The sequence below is a fragment of the Eublepharis macularius genome, chromosome 1 (assembly GCF_028583425.1).
Source record: "Eublepharis macularius isolate TG4126 chromosome 1, MPM_Emac_v1.0, whole genome shotgun sequence".
Lineage (NCBI taxonomy): Eukaryota > Metazoa > Chordata > Lepidosauria > Squamata > Eublepharidae > Eublepharis > Eublepharis macularius.
Genome location: NC_072790.1, coordinates 158,070,093 through 158,086,917, shown reverse-complemented (window position 1 = coordinate 158,086,917; position 16,825 = coordinate 158,070,093). Strand labels below are relative to the sequence as shown.

The following is a 16,825-nucleotide window of genomic DNA, read 5'->3' as shown; positions in this document are numbered from 1 at the left end:
CAAACAATAAGCGACTGGGCCTGGTTCTATGTTTCTGCACTGTTTTGCCAATCCATACTCTGAAACTTCCTTGTTCTGGTAAAAAAGAAAAAGAAAAAGACCAACCCCCCCCCCTCCCCGCACTGTTACATTTTCTCCTCTCCAATTGCCTAGAAAGCAGGCAGATTTGGGGGACAATTTGAATATTTTTGTTAAGAAATCTACAATTTAATATTTTAGTTCCAATTGGACCTGGTGACTCTCAGCATGTCCCTAAAGGTCTTCTCTAAGTATATCTCTGTCTAGCATTTTCATCAGCAGTCTTGACCTTAAAGAAATGAAAAGACTCATTGCTTTGAGCCCACAACCAAAACTTCTGCCTAGCAGGTAGATAATTACACAGTGATACTGTGAAGAAGAAGAAAAACAGCCCCCAGACTCCTGCTGCCTTTCCAGCACTTACTTACTTACTTTCTTACTTGACAGCCAGTGTGGTGTAGTGGTTATAATGTTGGACTAGGATCTGGTAGATCTGGGAGACCCAGATTCAAATCCCTGCTCTATCATGGAAGCTTTCTGGGTGACCTTGGGCCAGTCACATTCTCTCAGCCTAACCTACCTCACAGGGCTGTTATGAGGATAAAATGGAGGAAAGGAGAATGGTATGAGCTGCTTTGTGTCTCTGTTGGGGAGAAAAGGTGGGGTATGTATGTATGTATAAATAAACTTTATTTATATCTCTTCTTTCTTCCCAATAGGGGCACAAAGTGGCTTACATCATTCTTCTCTCCTCTATTTTATCCTCACAGCAACTCTGTGAGGTAGGTTCAAATGACTGGCCCAAGGTCACACAGCAAGCTTTCATGGCAGAGTGAAGATTTGAACCTGCATCTCCCAAATCCTAGTCCCAACACTCTAACTACCACAACTGCTGGCTCTGTAGAGGGCTAGTTGAAACATTGGCAACTCTATTGGGTAGTAATGGGTGTTTTTCTGATGGGATGAATCATTCTTTTGGAAGCAAGGAAACAAGAACCTTTCCCAATATGTAAATATGCCTCCAGGTGCAGCAGAATTCTATTATAATGCCAATATTTTATTTTATAGGCAGAGAATTAGTAGAGGGGAAATAAGATCAGCCTTCACAAAGCAGTCAAGCATTTCTGGCAGGCTGTGTAGACTAACTGAACACTAATTTACAATGGGGAGATGCCCACATCAGGAGCCACTAAGTCTAGCCATTCTCACAGCCCTTGTTCTTGGGCATCAGTCTGACAAATTATGATGAAGAGGGAAATGAACCCCACTGGTGGACCTGCTATGCTCTTTATCCAAAGACAATATTTTTTCTGGTCTTATTAGCTCAGCATTTCTAAAATGCAGTCTTTAACAGGATTTTGTATCCAACAATCTCCTCAACAAAACTATGTTCTGTTGTGCTGTGCAGTTTACAATTGCTGTATCTTCCATGAAAATAGTGGAAGAAAATCTTCAAATTCCAGAATCACCAGTGCTTCACTTAAGAATTTAAAAAATCATGAAAGCAGTTTGGTTTAGGTTTCAGACACATTGTTAGAATTAATATGGCTGTACAAAGAATGTTGTGATACACTGAAGCCAAAAAAAAATGACTAACAGGAAAATAATAGTAACTTGTGGTTATCTCTTTTTTGTATTTTCTTTTACAGCATGAAACTGAAATTCAAGAGATGCAGCATTTTCTTGCAAACATGTGAAGCTTTATCTGATGTATTTGTCTGTTGCGCATTTACTTAAAGACAAAGAAGCATACCCAGAAAGGGAGGCAAACTTAGTTCCTAGTTAACATGTTTAGGATTAGGTGGTAAGATAAAATATTTATTTCATAACTATAGCAATTTACATCCTCTTCATGACATCATAGATTCTAACTAACAATATGCACAGGCATATCAATAATTTAAAAAATCTAGCTGTATAAAAAACAAAAGCAGACAAAATTAATAGATTTTTAGATAATTAAATATTTTTAACTAATAATTTTATTGCCAACTGTTCATCAGCTGATTTTCATTAGCTTTTCACTGTAACATAAAATTATCTTGTATTTCACATACCATAGTATTTCTTTCACTTCAACAATGCAATTGTTGGAAGATCAAACTTGGAGACCCATATTTGGTTCACTACTCACATAAGCCATGTGCTATTATTACTATTCCCTAGTTTGTATTAACATAATTACTGCAACCAGGACTTAACAATATTTAATAATAAAACTGAACCAATTACTTATTTTATGCTATGAATGACTGCAGAGTCCACATTCATTACCCTTCCAGCCGTAAAACAAAAACCCCTCACACACCCTATAGATTTTGATAAGTATATAGTTATATATGGTTCTTTAACATTATTTGCAGTGTTAATTTAATGAACCTCAGGATGGATGTCAGAGATGAGGATTGTACAAATAGGGCTGCATGTTATACCTCTGCATGTTATGTCTTATACTGGGAGCTCTACTCCCTATTCAAGTAGACAGACTGTGGTATGTGAAATAACATCAGAGACTTATTATTTTATTATTTTGATTTATAAACCACCCACCCTCAGGGGCTCTGGGCAGTGAACAACAGTTAAAATCAATAAAAACAAGAAAACAATCATTCTAAAATCAACATACAATAAGCAATAATAAAATAAATTAACCAAGTACATTAAAGTGCAATGGTGGGGAGAACCCCACCCCCCACCCCAAAGGTGGGAGGCCGACATGGCACTGCCCCCTTCAACCACCGAATGCCTGGCAGAACAGCTCTGTCTTACAGGCCCAGCAGAACGATAATATGTCCCGCTGGGCCCGGGTCTCCACTGACAGAGCGTTCCACAAGGCTGGGGCCAGGACTGAAAAGGCCCTGGCCCTGGTTGAAGCAAGGCGGGCTTCCTTAGGGCCGGGGACCACCAGTAAACATTTATCCACTGACTGAAGCGGTCTCCATTGTATAATTACTCAATATATACAAATTCTACAAATTCTCTATAGATATAATCCAATGTGGTGGTGATGGCAGAAAGTACCGTCAAGTTATAGTTGTCATGTTCAGAATACTTTCAGGTATGCTAGTGCCAAAGAGACTCCATTTTAATCCTTTCAGTATTATGAGTGCTTTCTTCACAGGTGCCAGGATGTTCCCAGGCAGCTATCTCCCAGAGGAGGAATGTTTTGGCTACCGCTGTTCCAGCCTCGAAGGACTTTCGCTTTTCGCAGCTTCAAAGGGATTGTTATGAGAACTATGCGGGGAGGTTGGGCCTGCTGAGATCTGTTACTTTGTGCCTCATGCTTTGCCTGTCATTGGTAACAATTCACATGTACCATCCTGAATATTGTATTCAGGCTCGTGGACTATAATGCATTCTTTCTTCAGTAAACTTTTGAAAACAACGGGCTTTTGTCTGATTGCAGAAGGTAGTCTGGAGTAAGGACATTATCTAGCCACAGTTCTGACATTTTGTTACCAATCACCTTTTCCAATGCCTAGGCCGGATCAGACGGACTCCAAAGCAGTCCCAGTCAGGGACCCTTTGTTTGATCCGTATGCCTCCCCCGGCTCTCAAGGATTGGAACCTCAAGGACCCGTACCAAGAGGCAACGGCTCCTCTGTTACTACACTCTACATCCTCGCTCCCAGCAGTGCAGATACCCGGCCTAGAGCTACAGCCAAACCACTGTTTTCCGTACCCACCCTGACGCAGTGGGGCACGAGACCAAGGGAGACGAGGGAACGAAGGGCTAGTACGATGTTCACGCAATCACAGATGGATAGTCGACGAAGTTTAGAGTCGATACCCGAGCATGCCAACAGCCAACCGTGGCTCTACTGGAACAGGACAACCGAGCAAACGGAGTGGGAGACGTCCCGCCGCGGTGTCCTAAGCTGGGATTATTCAGAAGTTACCCCGTGGTCGGGGCAACCAGATGTAAGTGAGCACCATTGGATGCAGCTTCAAAGCAGAACTGTTGCAATTGACTCTGGTATTTCAGCGGTCACTGGTTTGGCGAAAGGGATCTTAGCTGCAAGATCACAAGAAGAACAAGGTATGGAAGAAACATTGCCTTGGCAACAGATGAAAGCCACGAGACCACATGCCGAATATGTGCCGACCTCGCAGGCTACTGAGTTCACGGAACAGGAGGGGGAAAATCCAGATAGAGTGCAAGTTTTGGAGACCAGACTAGCAAGCATGGAAGAAAGTTTAGCCCACGCCGTCCACCTGCTGTCTGTACTTGTGGTGGGGGACGGTGGACGAGAACCGCCAGCTGGTCTACCAGACATCAGTCAAAGTTTGTCTACCTTACAAAGCCTGGTGCCCCGTCCCGAGGGCCCAATCCAGCCATGGCCGCAACAGCCAGATGAACCTGAAGATCCTGAGCCTGATACCGGGGAAGGACCTCGTCCAGAAGACCCCTGCCCGGAAGACCCTTGTCCGGAAGACCCTTGTCCAGAAGACCCCTGTCCTGAAGATCCGGTCGTAACAGATGACAACGGATCCGGCGGAGGAGGTGGGGAACCGGAACGTCCTACGGGGCCCGCTTCCCCTGTAGTACCACCACCCACGACCCAAGAGAGTGAGCCACGAATTTTACCAAGAGGGGGTACGCCGCGAATCATCCTGGGGACGAGCGCGATTGGTAGAGGCACCACTCCCTGGCCACTCCAAACGCCGGGGCCGAGAGGGACCCTAACACCAATTCAGCCAATCCCTGGAGGAACTCCTTTACCTCTTCAGCCTATTTCTCCTCACCCATCCCCGTTACAACCGGCACCCCAAGGACCAATTCCCGCTCCTCTGTTACCAGCGCCCAGATTGCCGGCGCCTCGAGGTACACCGCCAGTCCAGCCAGCACCTTTCCGGCCAGCGCCGCTACAACCCGTACCTAGAGGGCCTCCCCAGCCGACCCCGGGGGGGCCTCCTCCACGACAACCTCAACCTCGGCCTCAGCAACCTCCGTTGCTACCACCGCCCACTCCGCAGCAACCTCCTTTACAACTCGCCCCGCTCGACGTTTACCCGATGCCAGCACCAGCTCCCAGGCAAGAACTCCCCATGGGCTGGGTGAAGTTGGAAGCTACCTTTGATGGAGACCCATCAAAATTGGGATTCTTTCTCGTACAAGCGGTGCAATTCTTTAATCGATGGGGACATCTTTTCGGAAGTGAGGCCAGTCAGATTGAACACCTTGGATCAAGACTCCAAGGCAAAGCTGCAGATTGGTATGTAGGACTTTATGATATCGGTGCCCCCGAGTTGAATACTCTTCAAGGGCTAGTGGACGCACTCCGAGCCCAATATGAAGACCCTCTAGAAGAAACTAGAGCCCGGACTGAATTGCAGTCTATTAGGCAAGGCAACATGTCGGCTAGAGACTATGTTACAAAATTCCGACAACTTGCCGCTAAATGCCCAAGGTGTGAGGAATCGACCAAAATAATTTTGTTCAAACAGGGATTAAATCCTAGGCTGTTGGATAGAGCCCTTATGCAACATAACCCTCCCACTCTACTAGGATGGATCCAATTAACTTGTGAAGTAGAAAACCGCATGCTAGAAGTCCGATTAGTGGAACAACAACAACATACGGGTCAAAGGCGCTCCTCAGTTCTTGTCAGGGGAGGCAGAGGTGCTGGATATGCTACTCGCGGAGCGAGAGATGCTAGATGGCAACAAGGGTTGTGCCTGCAGTGTGGCCAAAGTGGTTATTTTGCGGCGCAATGTCCGTACCGGCCTGTGCAAAGACCTCCGCTCCAACTAAGACGTCCAGCCCCCGCAGCCTACCCGGCGCCACCGCGCCCAACACCAGCTCCTAGAACAGCGAGAGGCAGAGGAGCTCCTCGGAGAAACCTTCCCGAGAGAGGGTTAGAGCTGGAAGAAGTTATGGAATATGATCCAACAGCTCTAATCGGGGAGGAGAATCCAGAGAGTCCCACCTTGGGAAACGAGATGGATCTGTCGTAAAAGGACCCAAACGGCAGATCAAACCTCAGTCAGTTCCTATTTCGAACAGACCCCAAGGGTCCATACTCTTCATACCGATAACCTTAGTGAACCCAGACAGAAAAATGCACATCCATGTGCAAGCTCTGATAGACTCGGGCTGCTCTAGAGACATTATTGCACCAGCCCTAGTGAATGGATTAGTACTTCCTGTTAAAGAATTGGAAACGCCTGTCATTTTTGAGCAAATGGATGGCACTAACATGAATCCAGTCACTACTGAAACCACTCCGGTCATAACCGGCATGGGACAACATTGGGAAGTAAGATCATTCGTTATTAGTGCCACTGCCAAATACCCCTTAATCCTGGGAAGCCGATGGTTGTGCGATCACAACCCCTACATCAACTGGGCAGAGGGAAGCATCACGTTCACCCATGATGCTTGCAAAAATCATCGTTGGGATCAAAATTGGGGTAACAATCCTACCCTCACTGAGCCTGCTCTCCTCACCCAGGAAGAAATCAACCAAATACCCAAGCAATACAGAGCTTACACCCAAGCCTTCACAGAGGAAGAAGCTAATACTTTACCTCCTCATAGGAGGACGGACTGTGCCATGGAAATTTTACCGGGCACCTCGCTGCCCAAGGGCCGTCTGTATCCCATGAGCCCTAACGAAAGGGAAGAACTCCGCAAGTTCACTAACATCAATCTTCAAAGAGGATTCATTCGACCTGCTAACAGCCCACATGCTGCGCCAGTGCTCTTCGTCAAAAAGAAGGATGGGGGCTTAAGACTGTGCACGGATTTTCGGGGACTTAACGCTGTCTCTTCCAGCAACGCCTATCCCATCCCGCTCATTACAGATCTACTCAACGTCGTGGCTCAAGGTAAGATCTTTACGAAATTGGATTTGAAAGACGCTTACTTCCATGTTCGTATCAGAGCAGGGGACGAATGGAAAACCGCTTTTAACACGCCCCTCGGCCAGTATGAATATTTAGTTATGCCATTTGGCCTGGCCGGGGCCCCCTCGGTTTTCATGTCCATGATCAATGAAGTACTGCATGAATTCTTATACAAAGGCATTGTGGTGTACCTAGATGATGTTTTAATCTATTCGGAGACTGAAGAGGAACACGCAGAACTTGTAAAAAAGGTCTTGACCACTCTAATGTGTAACAAACTGCCCATCAAGCTATCTAAATGTGAGTTCCACCAAACAGAACTCACTTACTTAGGCTATTGCATCTCCAAAGATGGCTTGAAAATGGACCCGGGCAAAGTACAAGCAATACAAAATTGGCAAACCCCCGCTACCCGCAAAGAACTACAATCCTTTTTGGGCTTTGCCAACTTCTATAGAGAATTCATTGTGAACTTTGCTCAAATTACACTCCCTCTAACCGAACTGTTAAAAACCAAAGACAAGGGGGACCAAGCCAAAAAACCGAGTGCCAAATTGCCTTGGACACCAGAATGCCAAGCAGCATTCAACCACCTCAAAACACAGTTTGTTTCAGAACCCGTTCTGCAACACCCTGATGAAAATCGCCCCTTTGTGGTGCAGGTCGACGCCAGCGACACCGCAATTGGAGGTGTACTTTTGCAAAGGGGGGAGGACGAAAAACTCAAGCCCTGTGCCTTCCTTTCCCGAAAGTTTTCTGAAGCGGAAAGAAATTGGAATGTTTGGGAAAAGGAGGCTTTTGCTGTAAAAGCAGCTCTCACTACCTGGAGACATTGGTTAGAAGGAGCCCGTCATCCTTTCAAGGTTTGGATGGACCATAAGAATTTAGAGGCCCTACGCAGCCCCCGAAGACTAAATGCCAAGCAACTGCGGTTGGCGGAGCACTTTTCTAAATTCAATTTCACGTTAAACTTTTTACCGGGCAAGACTAACTTTCTGGCCGATGCACTATCACGCATGCCCCAGCACAAAAGCAAAAGGGAGGAGACAGTAGACACCATCTTTTCGCCTACGCAATTAGGGGGTGTGGTGACCACACGCAGTCGCACAACCCAATCCCCTCAACCCGATCAGGGGTGGAGACTAAAACTGAAAGCTGAAGTGGAAAAGGAGGGGGGGAACGTGCCCAAAGACAAACTGCAACAATCCGAACAAGGGGAATGGCTTTGGGGAGACCGCTTCTATGTACCCAAAAGTTTAAGAAAGGAAGTTTTACAACGCTGTCACGATGCCCCTACGGCAGGACACTATGGGTATTTAAAAACACTTCATTTAGTACAACGTCAATTTTGGTGGCCAGGCATGCGCAAAGACATTTCCCAATATGTAGCGTCCTGCCCCGTTTGCCTCAGTGCCAAATCCCGCAAAGGCAAACCACGAGGACTATTGCAACCTTTAGAAATGCCAAGCAGACCGTGGGAAGTAATATCTATGGACTTTATCACTGATTTACCCCCCTCCAAGGGGCACAACTGTATTTTAGTCGTAGTGGATTTATTCTCCAAGCAAGCTCATTTTATACCTTGCACCACTATACCTTCTGCTCGAAAACTAGCTGATATCTTTCTAAAGCACATTGTAAAAATACATTCTTTTCCGTCAAAGGTGATTTTGGATCGCGGCGGACAATTCGTTGCTAACTTCTGGCGGGAGCTTTTACAAATGCTGGGTATTGAACAAGGTTTAAGTTCAAGCCATCATCCTCAAACCGACGGACAATCAGAAAAAACTAATCAAATATTAGAACAATTCCTCCGCTGTTATATTAATTTCCAGCAAGACAACTGGGTCGATTTGCTCCCCATGGCAGAATTCTCATACAATAACAGTGTGCACGCCTCCACCGGACAGACTCCTTTCAAAGTAGTTTATGGCTTCCACTTCAAACCCTTTCAGTTTGATGCGCTCCCTCCTCCTACTTCAGCATCCCAAGACGTCACCGAATGGTGGGGGGAAGCGGCTCAACAATGGACTCAAATTAGAAAACACCTCGACAAAGCCAAACAGGATTACAAAAAGTATGCCGACCGCCACCGTGCGGCGGAATGGGATTTACAACCTGGTGATCTTATCTATCTTTCCACAAAGAATCTGAAAGTAACCCAGACCAGCCGCAAATTGGCTCTGAAATTCCTAGGACCTTTTCCTGTTCGTAAAGTAATCAACAAAGTGACTGTTGCCCTAGATTTACCAAAGAATTTACGCTACGTACATGATACTTTCCATGTCAGCTTGTTGAAGCGAGCTCCTCCAGCAAACCAATGGCACACCCGTGCCCCTCCTATTCCGACTCTAATTAATGATCAGACCCATTACGAAGTACAACAAATTTTGGACTCTAAATTAAAATGAAATCAGCTCTTTTACCTCATCAGGTGGAAGGACTTTGACTCTGGGTTTGATGAATGGGTGAACTCTGTGCATGTACATGCTCCTAGGCTAGTCAGGGCATTCCATAGACGCTATCCACATAAACCTGGGGGGGAGCATCTTAGAGGGGGCAGAATGTCATGTTTAGAATACTTTCAGGTATGCTAGTGCCAAAGAGACTCCACTTTAATCCCTTCAGTATTATGAGTGCTTTCTTCACAGGTGCCAGGATGTTCCCAGGCAGCTATCTCCCAGAGGAGGAATGTTTTGGCTACTGCTGTTCCAGCCTCGAAGGACTTTCGCTTTTCGCAGCTTCAAAGGGATTGTTATGAGAACTATGCGGGGAGGTTGGGCCTGCTGAGATCTGTTACTTTGTGCCTCATGCTTTGCCTGTCATTGGTAACAATTCACATGTACCATCCTGAATATTGTATTCAGGCTCGTGGACTATAATGCATTCTTTCTTCAGTAAACTTTTGAAAACAACGGGCTTTTGTCTGATTGCAGAAGGTAGTCTGGAGTAAGGACATTATCTAGCCACAGTTCTGACAATAGTTGACTTAAGGTGACCCCTGCTGGGGTTTTCAAGGCAAGAGACTAACAGAGGTGGTTTGCCATTGCCTGCCTCTACAACCCTGGTCGTCTCTGGAGATATCCCATCCAATTATTAAGCAAGGCCGACCCTGCTTAGTTTCCAAGATCTGATGAGATCAGGCTTGCCTGGACTTTCCAGGTCAGGGTATAATCCAGTGGGAGGAAGTATTAAACAAACAAATAAGATATGTGTTTGTCAACATTTAAGTATCATAAAAGCAAGGAATTTGCTCTCCTCCTCCACTCCACACCACAATTTCATCCTTCTATCTGTATTTATTTTGTTCTTATTTATTAATTAAAATATTTATTCCCTGACACTCCTTTTTTTGGCTGAAGGAAGAATATAAATCTAAATGCAAAGCACCTTAGGTATAATAAACCCCCTAATAACTTCTCTGTCCTCCTAGGCCTGAAGCCTACACTCCATTAAAAGCCCTAGCAGCCAGAATAGCCTGCAAGGCCTTCTAAAATTTTCTAGAGATGGCAGCCCCCCTCACCTCCTCACGGAGCTTCTTCCATAGTGAGGGAGCTGTTATGAATGGAGCTTGTCTGTTGCCAAAATAATACAAATTTATTTCCTGGAATGGACAAGCAGACTCCCAGGTGCACTAAGGGGTGTGTGTGGGGGGGGGGGAGTGTTAATTTTTATTTATTTAAAAAAATTGTATGCTGCCTTTCCACCCAAAACACAGTCCCCAAGACAGTGAACATTAAAACATTCATAAACAATTTAAAACAACATTTTAAAACAATTTAAATTTTAAACAACATTTAAAATAGTATTAAAACAATTCAATGACTATGGTCCAGGTCTGCCAGTCCCCCGGTGGGAGCAGGGGATACCCCACTCCCACCCTCTGCCCTCTGCTGCCGTTCACATAGCTAGCGAGGATAAAAGATCCAGGGAATGGGCCCAGGAGGCAAAAAAACCTCCTGGGCCAGCGCATAGTGGGCATGCTCCTACTGGGTCCAACGATGTCACTTCTGTAAGCAACGTCATCATGCCCGATAGTGGGCATGCTCCCATGCTTCCTAGGGGCCCAAATTGGTGGGAGCACACCTGCTTCCAGGCACGATAACGTCACTTCCGGAAATGATGTCATTGTGCCTACTGGAAGTGCACATTGTGCCTACTGGAAGTGCCTACTGGAAGTGCATCATGCACGTGCGAAAACATCACCCCAGAAAGTGCTGGGTCCCCTCCTTCCCACTGGGAGGGTAAGGGGACTTGGCAGCCCTAATATGGTCACACAAGCACATAACAGTCAGGAGGGCCAATAACAATTATTTTAGTGTGATGGATGTCTCAGGAAAGCCCAGAGCAGGTAGTGAGGCATCTGCTAAGCTGTCACTTTCCTCTGATGGAGGACCTTGTAAAGTGCTAAAGAACCAATTTCTCCTTCACCAAGTATGGATGGTAAGCCTCTGATTGATAACTGGGAATATTATTGGTGAATTGGTTTGTGGCAGAAACTGGAGAACAGGTCTTCTGTTGTCCCTGGTCCAAGCAAGGGAGGTAGTCTCCTGCCAAAAGAGGTGCATAGTAGTGCACCCCTTTAAACAACCCCTTTGTCTCATCTTTGTCAAGTATTGGAACATGGGCGGGGGGGGGGGGCGGGGCGGTAAGCCTTATCAAGTTGGGAAGAGACTGTCCCATCCCTAAACCCAGGGAAACAAGAGTGATGTTCTGCAGATAGTAACTATAATTAGTTAACTATAACATGTTTGTTTCTCTAGTGATCATGCTATCCTTTTCCTTTGGTGTAAAATATTTCCTAATTATCTGTGCTTCTACTTAAATTAGACTTAAATTAGTTAAAAGAACAACTGCAAGATATACAAATTGAGTTTTCTTATTTAAAAATATAGCATTAATGTTTATCATTTGATGACTGAAATGACAGGGTGTAAATATTTTAAATTAATAAATAAATATTGTCAAACTCTTCTACAACTCTTTCTCTAAAGTTGAGAGCAGCAGAAAAACCAAGTAATTTCTATATTTTCAAGCCTGTCATGATGCAGATGGGCATCTTTCATCCTAGGGTCCTTGGGGAAAAGGCAAGACAACTTAAATTAATTAATTACCACATCTAAAACTGTTCAGGACTGCATACCTCATTTAAGGAAAGAAGATTACTAAGAAGAATACCGAAGGCTTTCAAAGATGGTTCTAGTTCTACTTACTTGGTAAGGATACAGGGTAACACCATTTGTTCTTGACAAAGACCAGCTGCCATCTAGGTACTGATGAGCTTGAATAGCCACAGAATTCAGGATGTTACCATTGCTTGGACTGGTGGCCATCTGTACGCTGACCTTTGCCTGGTGTCCCAAGGAACCATTTTTCTTCTCCATCCCATTAACGATCCCTATGTTGTTAGGTTTCCCGCTGAGTTTGTTAGGTAGAAAGCCAGCATAATTGGAAGTAGCACAGGGAGCAGACATGTATGCCCAATCCCTGGGCTGCAAGCTGCCCATATGTCGGGATCCCACTACAGCTGGAATAGTGGGAAGGGGAGGAGGGGAACCAGGAGATGCATCACAATGTTCAGTGTTGGCAGCCTGTTCAAGTGTCAGCACCATTTGAATGGCCTCCTGTTTCAGCTGGTTCAGGTGTGTAGCACATACATCACACCGATTGTCTCTCTCATTCCAAGCCTTCCGGGTAGTATTGGGCACCTGTAGCTTGTCATGAATCACTGAAGAGAATGCTGGGTCCTGAAAATCAAGCAGAAGGGGGGGGGGGGAAAGGAAGTTATTATTGTAGGTTAACACTAGTTATTTCAGTTCTAGACTTTGGAGAATGATATTGCAAGATCTCCATGATTCTACCAACTAAAATTAGTGGTCATATTTGAGAGTCAGATTTGGGCTATTGAACCAGTTTATTTTTCCAAAGTGCACTATTACTCATTATGCAATTTCAGCCTTGGTGGTGGTGAGCACTGTCAAATCATAACTGACTTATGGTGACCCCTGCTAGGGTTTTCAAGACAAGAGACGAACAGAGATGGTTTGCCATTGCCTGCTTCTGCACTCCTGGTCTTCTCTGGAGGTCTCCTATCCAATTACTAATCCAGGCCAACCCTGCATATCTTCTGAGATCTGATGAAATCAGACTTGTCTGGGCAATTTCTCCTTACAGAAATCATTATAATGAATTAGCTTCATAATTCAAACCCAATCATAATTACTACCCACTATGTGCCTTCAATTAATATGAACAGATTAATTTTCTACCATTAAAAAAAAACAGGTTGCACTGGTAAAAAGTTGATTTATGCATAATAATAGTTTGAAGGTCTGCCTTCACAACTTTTGTTCAGCCCACCAGCTGGGAGCCAGTTTGGTGTAGTAATTAAGAGCAGTAGGACTCTAATTTGGAGAACTGGGTTTGATTACTCACTCCTCCACTTGAAGCCAATGGGGTGACTTTAGGTCAGTCACAGCTCTCAGAGCTCCCTCAGCCCCACCTACTTCACAGGGTGTCTGTTGTGGGGATAATAATAACACTGTTAACTGCTCTGAGTGTGGCACTAATCTGTCCTGAAGAACGGTATATAAGCAACAGATTATTATTATTAAGAATTTCCTCTCAAGCTTTGCTCTCTACGCTTCTACCTGCAGAGCAGAGTTGGCTAAAACGACAGCACCGGGGCACCTTCACCTGCTAACAAGCTACAACAACCAAATTGGAAGGCAATGTAGTATAAAGCTAAATTGTATCAAAATTTTATGTAATTTAAATCAAAGTATCAAGTATATAAGTGCAAAGTGCACAGTGAACATACAAATTACAAATCCGATATAATTATACACAATCCATGCAATGTATCAATGACCATACATAGTTCATATCAGTTCCAGACAGTCCAACTGGTACAGGCTTCAATAAATAAGTTGTTGTTTTCGTTGTATGTGTAGACCATCCTCCAAATCGAAGGGTACTGCGAGTCGTCCTCCCAAAGCAGCCTACGGGTCTACGCCAGCTATTTGTCAATTCCCGTTTCACGAAAAACGCTTCCTCACGGGCATGATGTTATGACTACAGTAAAGACATATACTTAATACTCTCTAGTCTACACTAATTTTTTAGAACATTGAACAAATATAGTTCCCATACTCACTGGTCTCACAGTACTCAATCACTCCAACCAGTGGATGCGGTCCGACAGAGCAATGCCGTGCCGCCTACTAATTAACACAAACTCTTATACCCAGTGGCATTAAAGGTACAGTATCCCAACGTACAATCTACAATATACAGTTACAAGGACATATCCACATCACATATAGAGTAAATTATTACTGGACTATCACAAAATTACAAAAAACAAGAAAAATCCATCTCGTGATTTAAACCATCAGGGGTTCTGCTCCTAAAATTCAAGATACACTCTGTTTCAAGCTGTAACAGCCTACGTGTGCAGTCTACATGAGGTTTGGATTCCAGTACATATAAGACCAACACCCTCATATCTCTTGCCCTATGTTGTTGTTCCATGAAGTGGGCCACCAGAGGGGCCTCTATTACCCCTTAGGGGACGCATAGTACTGCCAATATAGACCAAGGCACATCTACATTGAATAATATATACAACGTTGGCCGTTTTACAGGTGGAAAATCTGCAGCACGGAAAAGAGCAGGCGAAACACACGTAGGGATCTCCTGGCTAAACAGACATGTGAGCCTGATACTAGGATTAAATGGGCACTTGATTATACAGGCATTGCCCCTGCGATTGGCCAAATTATACGGAAACATTGGCACCTAGTTGAAGGGATTCCTGGCTGCAGAGAACCTCCAGCTATAGGGTATCGCAGATCTAGGAATCTCAAAGATATGCTAGTGAGGTCTGAGTTTAGGAGTTACACCCCTTTAAGTGCATCGCCACAGGGGCATTATGCATGTGGCGATTGCAATGTTGTGGGTTAATGGTTAAGATCGATGAGATATCCCACCCTGCGATTGGACACCTGAAGTATCGCTGCAGATTTTCCACCTGTAAAATGGCCAACATTGTATATATTATTCCATGTAGTTGTGCCTTGGTCTATATTGGCAGTACTACGTATCCCCTAAGGGTCAGGATGCAAGAACATCTATAGCGTATTAGGAATGGGGTAATAGAGGCCCCTCTGGTGGCCCACTTCATGGAACAACAACATAGGGCAAGAGATATGAGGGTGTTGGTCTTATATGTACTGGAATCCAAACCTCATATAGACCGCACACGTAGGCTGTTACAGCTTGAAACAGACTGTATCTTTAATTTTAGGAGCAGAACCCCTGATGGTTTAAATCACGAGATGGATTTTTCTTGTTTTTTGTAATTTTGTGATAGTCCAGAAATAATTTACTCTATATGTGATGTGGATATGTTCTTGTAACTGTATATTGTAGATTGTACGTCGCGATACTGTACCTTTAATGCCACTGGGTATAAGAGTTTGTGTTAATTAGTAGGCGGCATGGCATTGCTCCGTGGTTGGAGTGATTGTGTACTGTGAGATCAGTGAGTATGGGAACTATATTTGTTCAATGTTCTAAAAAATTAGTGTAGACCAGAGAGTATTAAGTATATGTCTTTATTGTAGTCATAACATCATGCCCGTGAGGAAGCGTTTTTCATGAAACGGGAATTGACAAACAGCTGGCGTAGACCTGTAGGCTGCTTTGGGAGGACGACTTGCAGTTCCCTTCGATTTGGAGGATGGTCTACACGTACAACGAAAACAACAACTTATTTATTGAAGCCTGTACCAGTTGGACTGTCTGGAACTGATATGAACTATGTATGAGCAGAGTTGGCTGGCAACTAAAGACAGGGCTTCCTCACTTTGCTTCTGGGATGCCCTCCCCCAAGAAATTTGGCTGGTAACTACCTCCCTGTCTTTTAGAAGCCAAGACAAAATATATCTCTTCATCCAGGCTTTTAACTGAAGGGATATCTTACTCATTGTAGTTGCTACATCCAGGCCTGCCTCTAGCTTAAGAGCTGTTTTATTATTATGATATGCTGCTGAATACTGCTTTTATGTTGCTGCATTATAATGCTATTTTTATGTCCCGACAGGTTCTCTGTAGTGATTTTTAAAGTTTTAATGATGTTATTGTTACACTGTTGTTGTTGTTGTTGTTTTAGTTTTGTGAGTCCCCCTGAGCAGATCTCTGGAGATGTGCCCTGTCCTGTCATGGCCCTGTTGGTAGCCAACCAAATTAAGCATTCTACTCAAGTGGAGGCCCATGCGGCAGCTTTGAAAATACCTTGTTCAGTCCCTAATCTTGATTAGGAGTCTGCACCCATGGGCACATCACACTGTTTATATATTTATCTGTTTAACTTCTATCCCTATTTTTACTTACAAAGGAGACCAGGTTGCTTACAAACATATACCCTAGCACAGAAATATATAAATCAACAAAACAATAACACTCATAAACATTTACACTGTAATCTGAAACTGTTTGCCAAACAAAGATCAAACAAAAAATACAGTCCATCCACAAGAAATATTAATGGCCATCACATAGTGTAACAGAAAGCCAATTCAACAAACTGCTCTAGAAAAGGAATGCTTTTTGCTACAAAACCAGCAAGGAAAGCACACCTCTTCCGGGAAGCTATTTCACTAGGTTTTCTCCTAGGTTTGCCAACCTCCAAGAGGGACGCCATGGAGTACACACAACCGGAAAGAACTACAACCTACTGCGGAAGTAATCTAACAATCTAATTGTTCTTAAAGTGCACCGTGCAATAATATTATAATATAATTTAATATTTTAGAATTTAGAATTAATATTTGAAAATTTTACAACACTAAATTATTTAAAGTGCAAGGTGCCCAAATGAGCAAAGTAAGTACAGCAATAAATAAGTTCACATCCAAGATTCACAATTCCAACATACAAGTAATAATAAAGACCA

The 16,825-nt window shown here is 44.1% G+C and overlaps 1 protein-coding gene across 1 annotated transcript in view; it reads right to left on the bottom strand.

The window, feature by feature from the left end:
• KIF26B (kinesin family member 26B) overlaps positions 1 to 16,825 on the bottom strand; it is a 665,930-nt gene that overhangs the window by 468,351 nt on the left and 180,754 nt on the right. Inside the window, exon 3 of the mRNA XM_054994402.1 lies at positions 12,081 to 12,614. Within this exon, the coding sequence (XP_054850377.1) occupies positions 12,081 to 12,614 (534 nt within the window). The remainder of the gene's footprint in view (positions 1 to 12,080; positions 12,615 to 16,825) is intronic.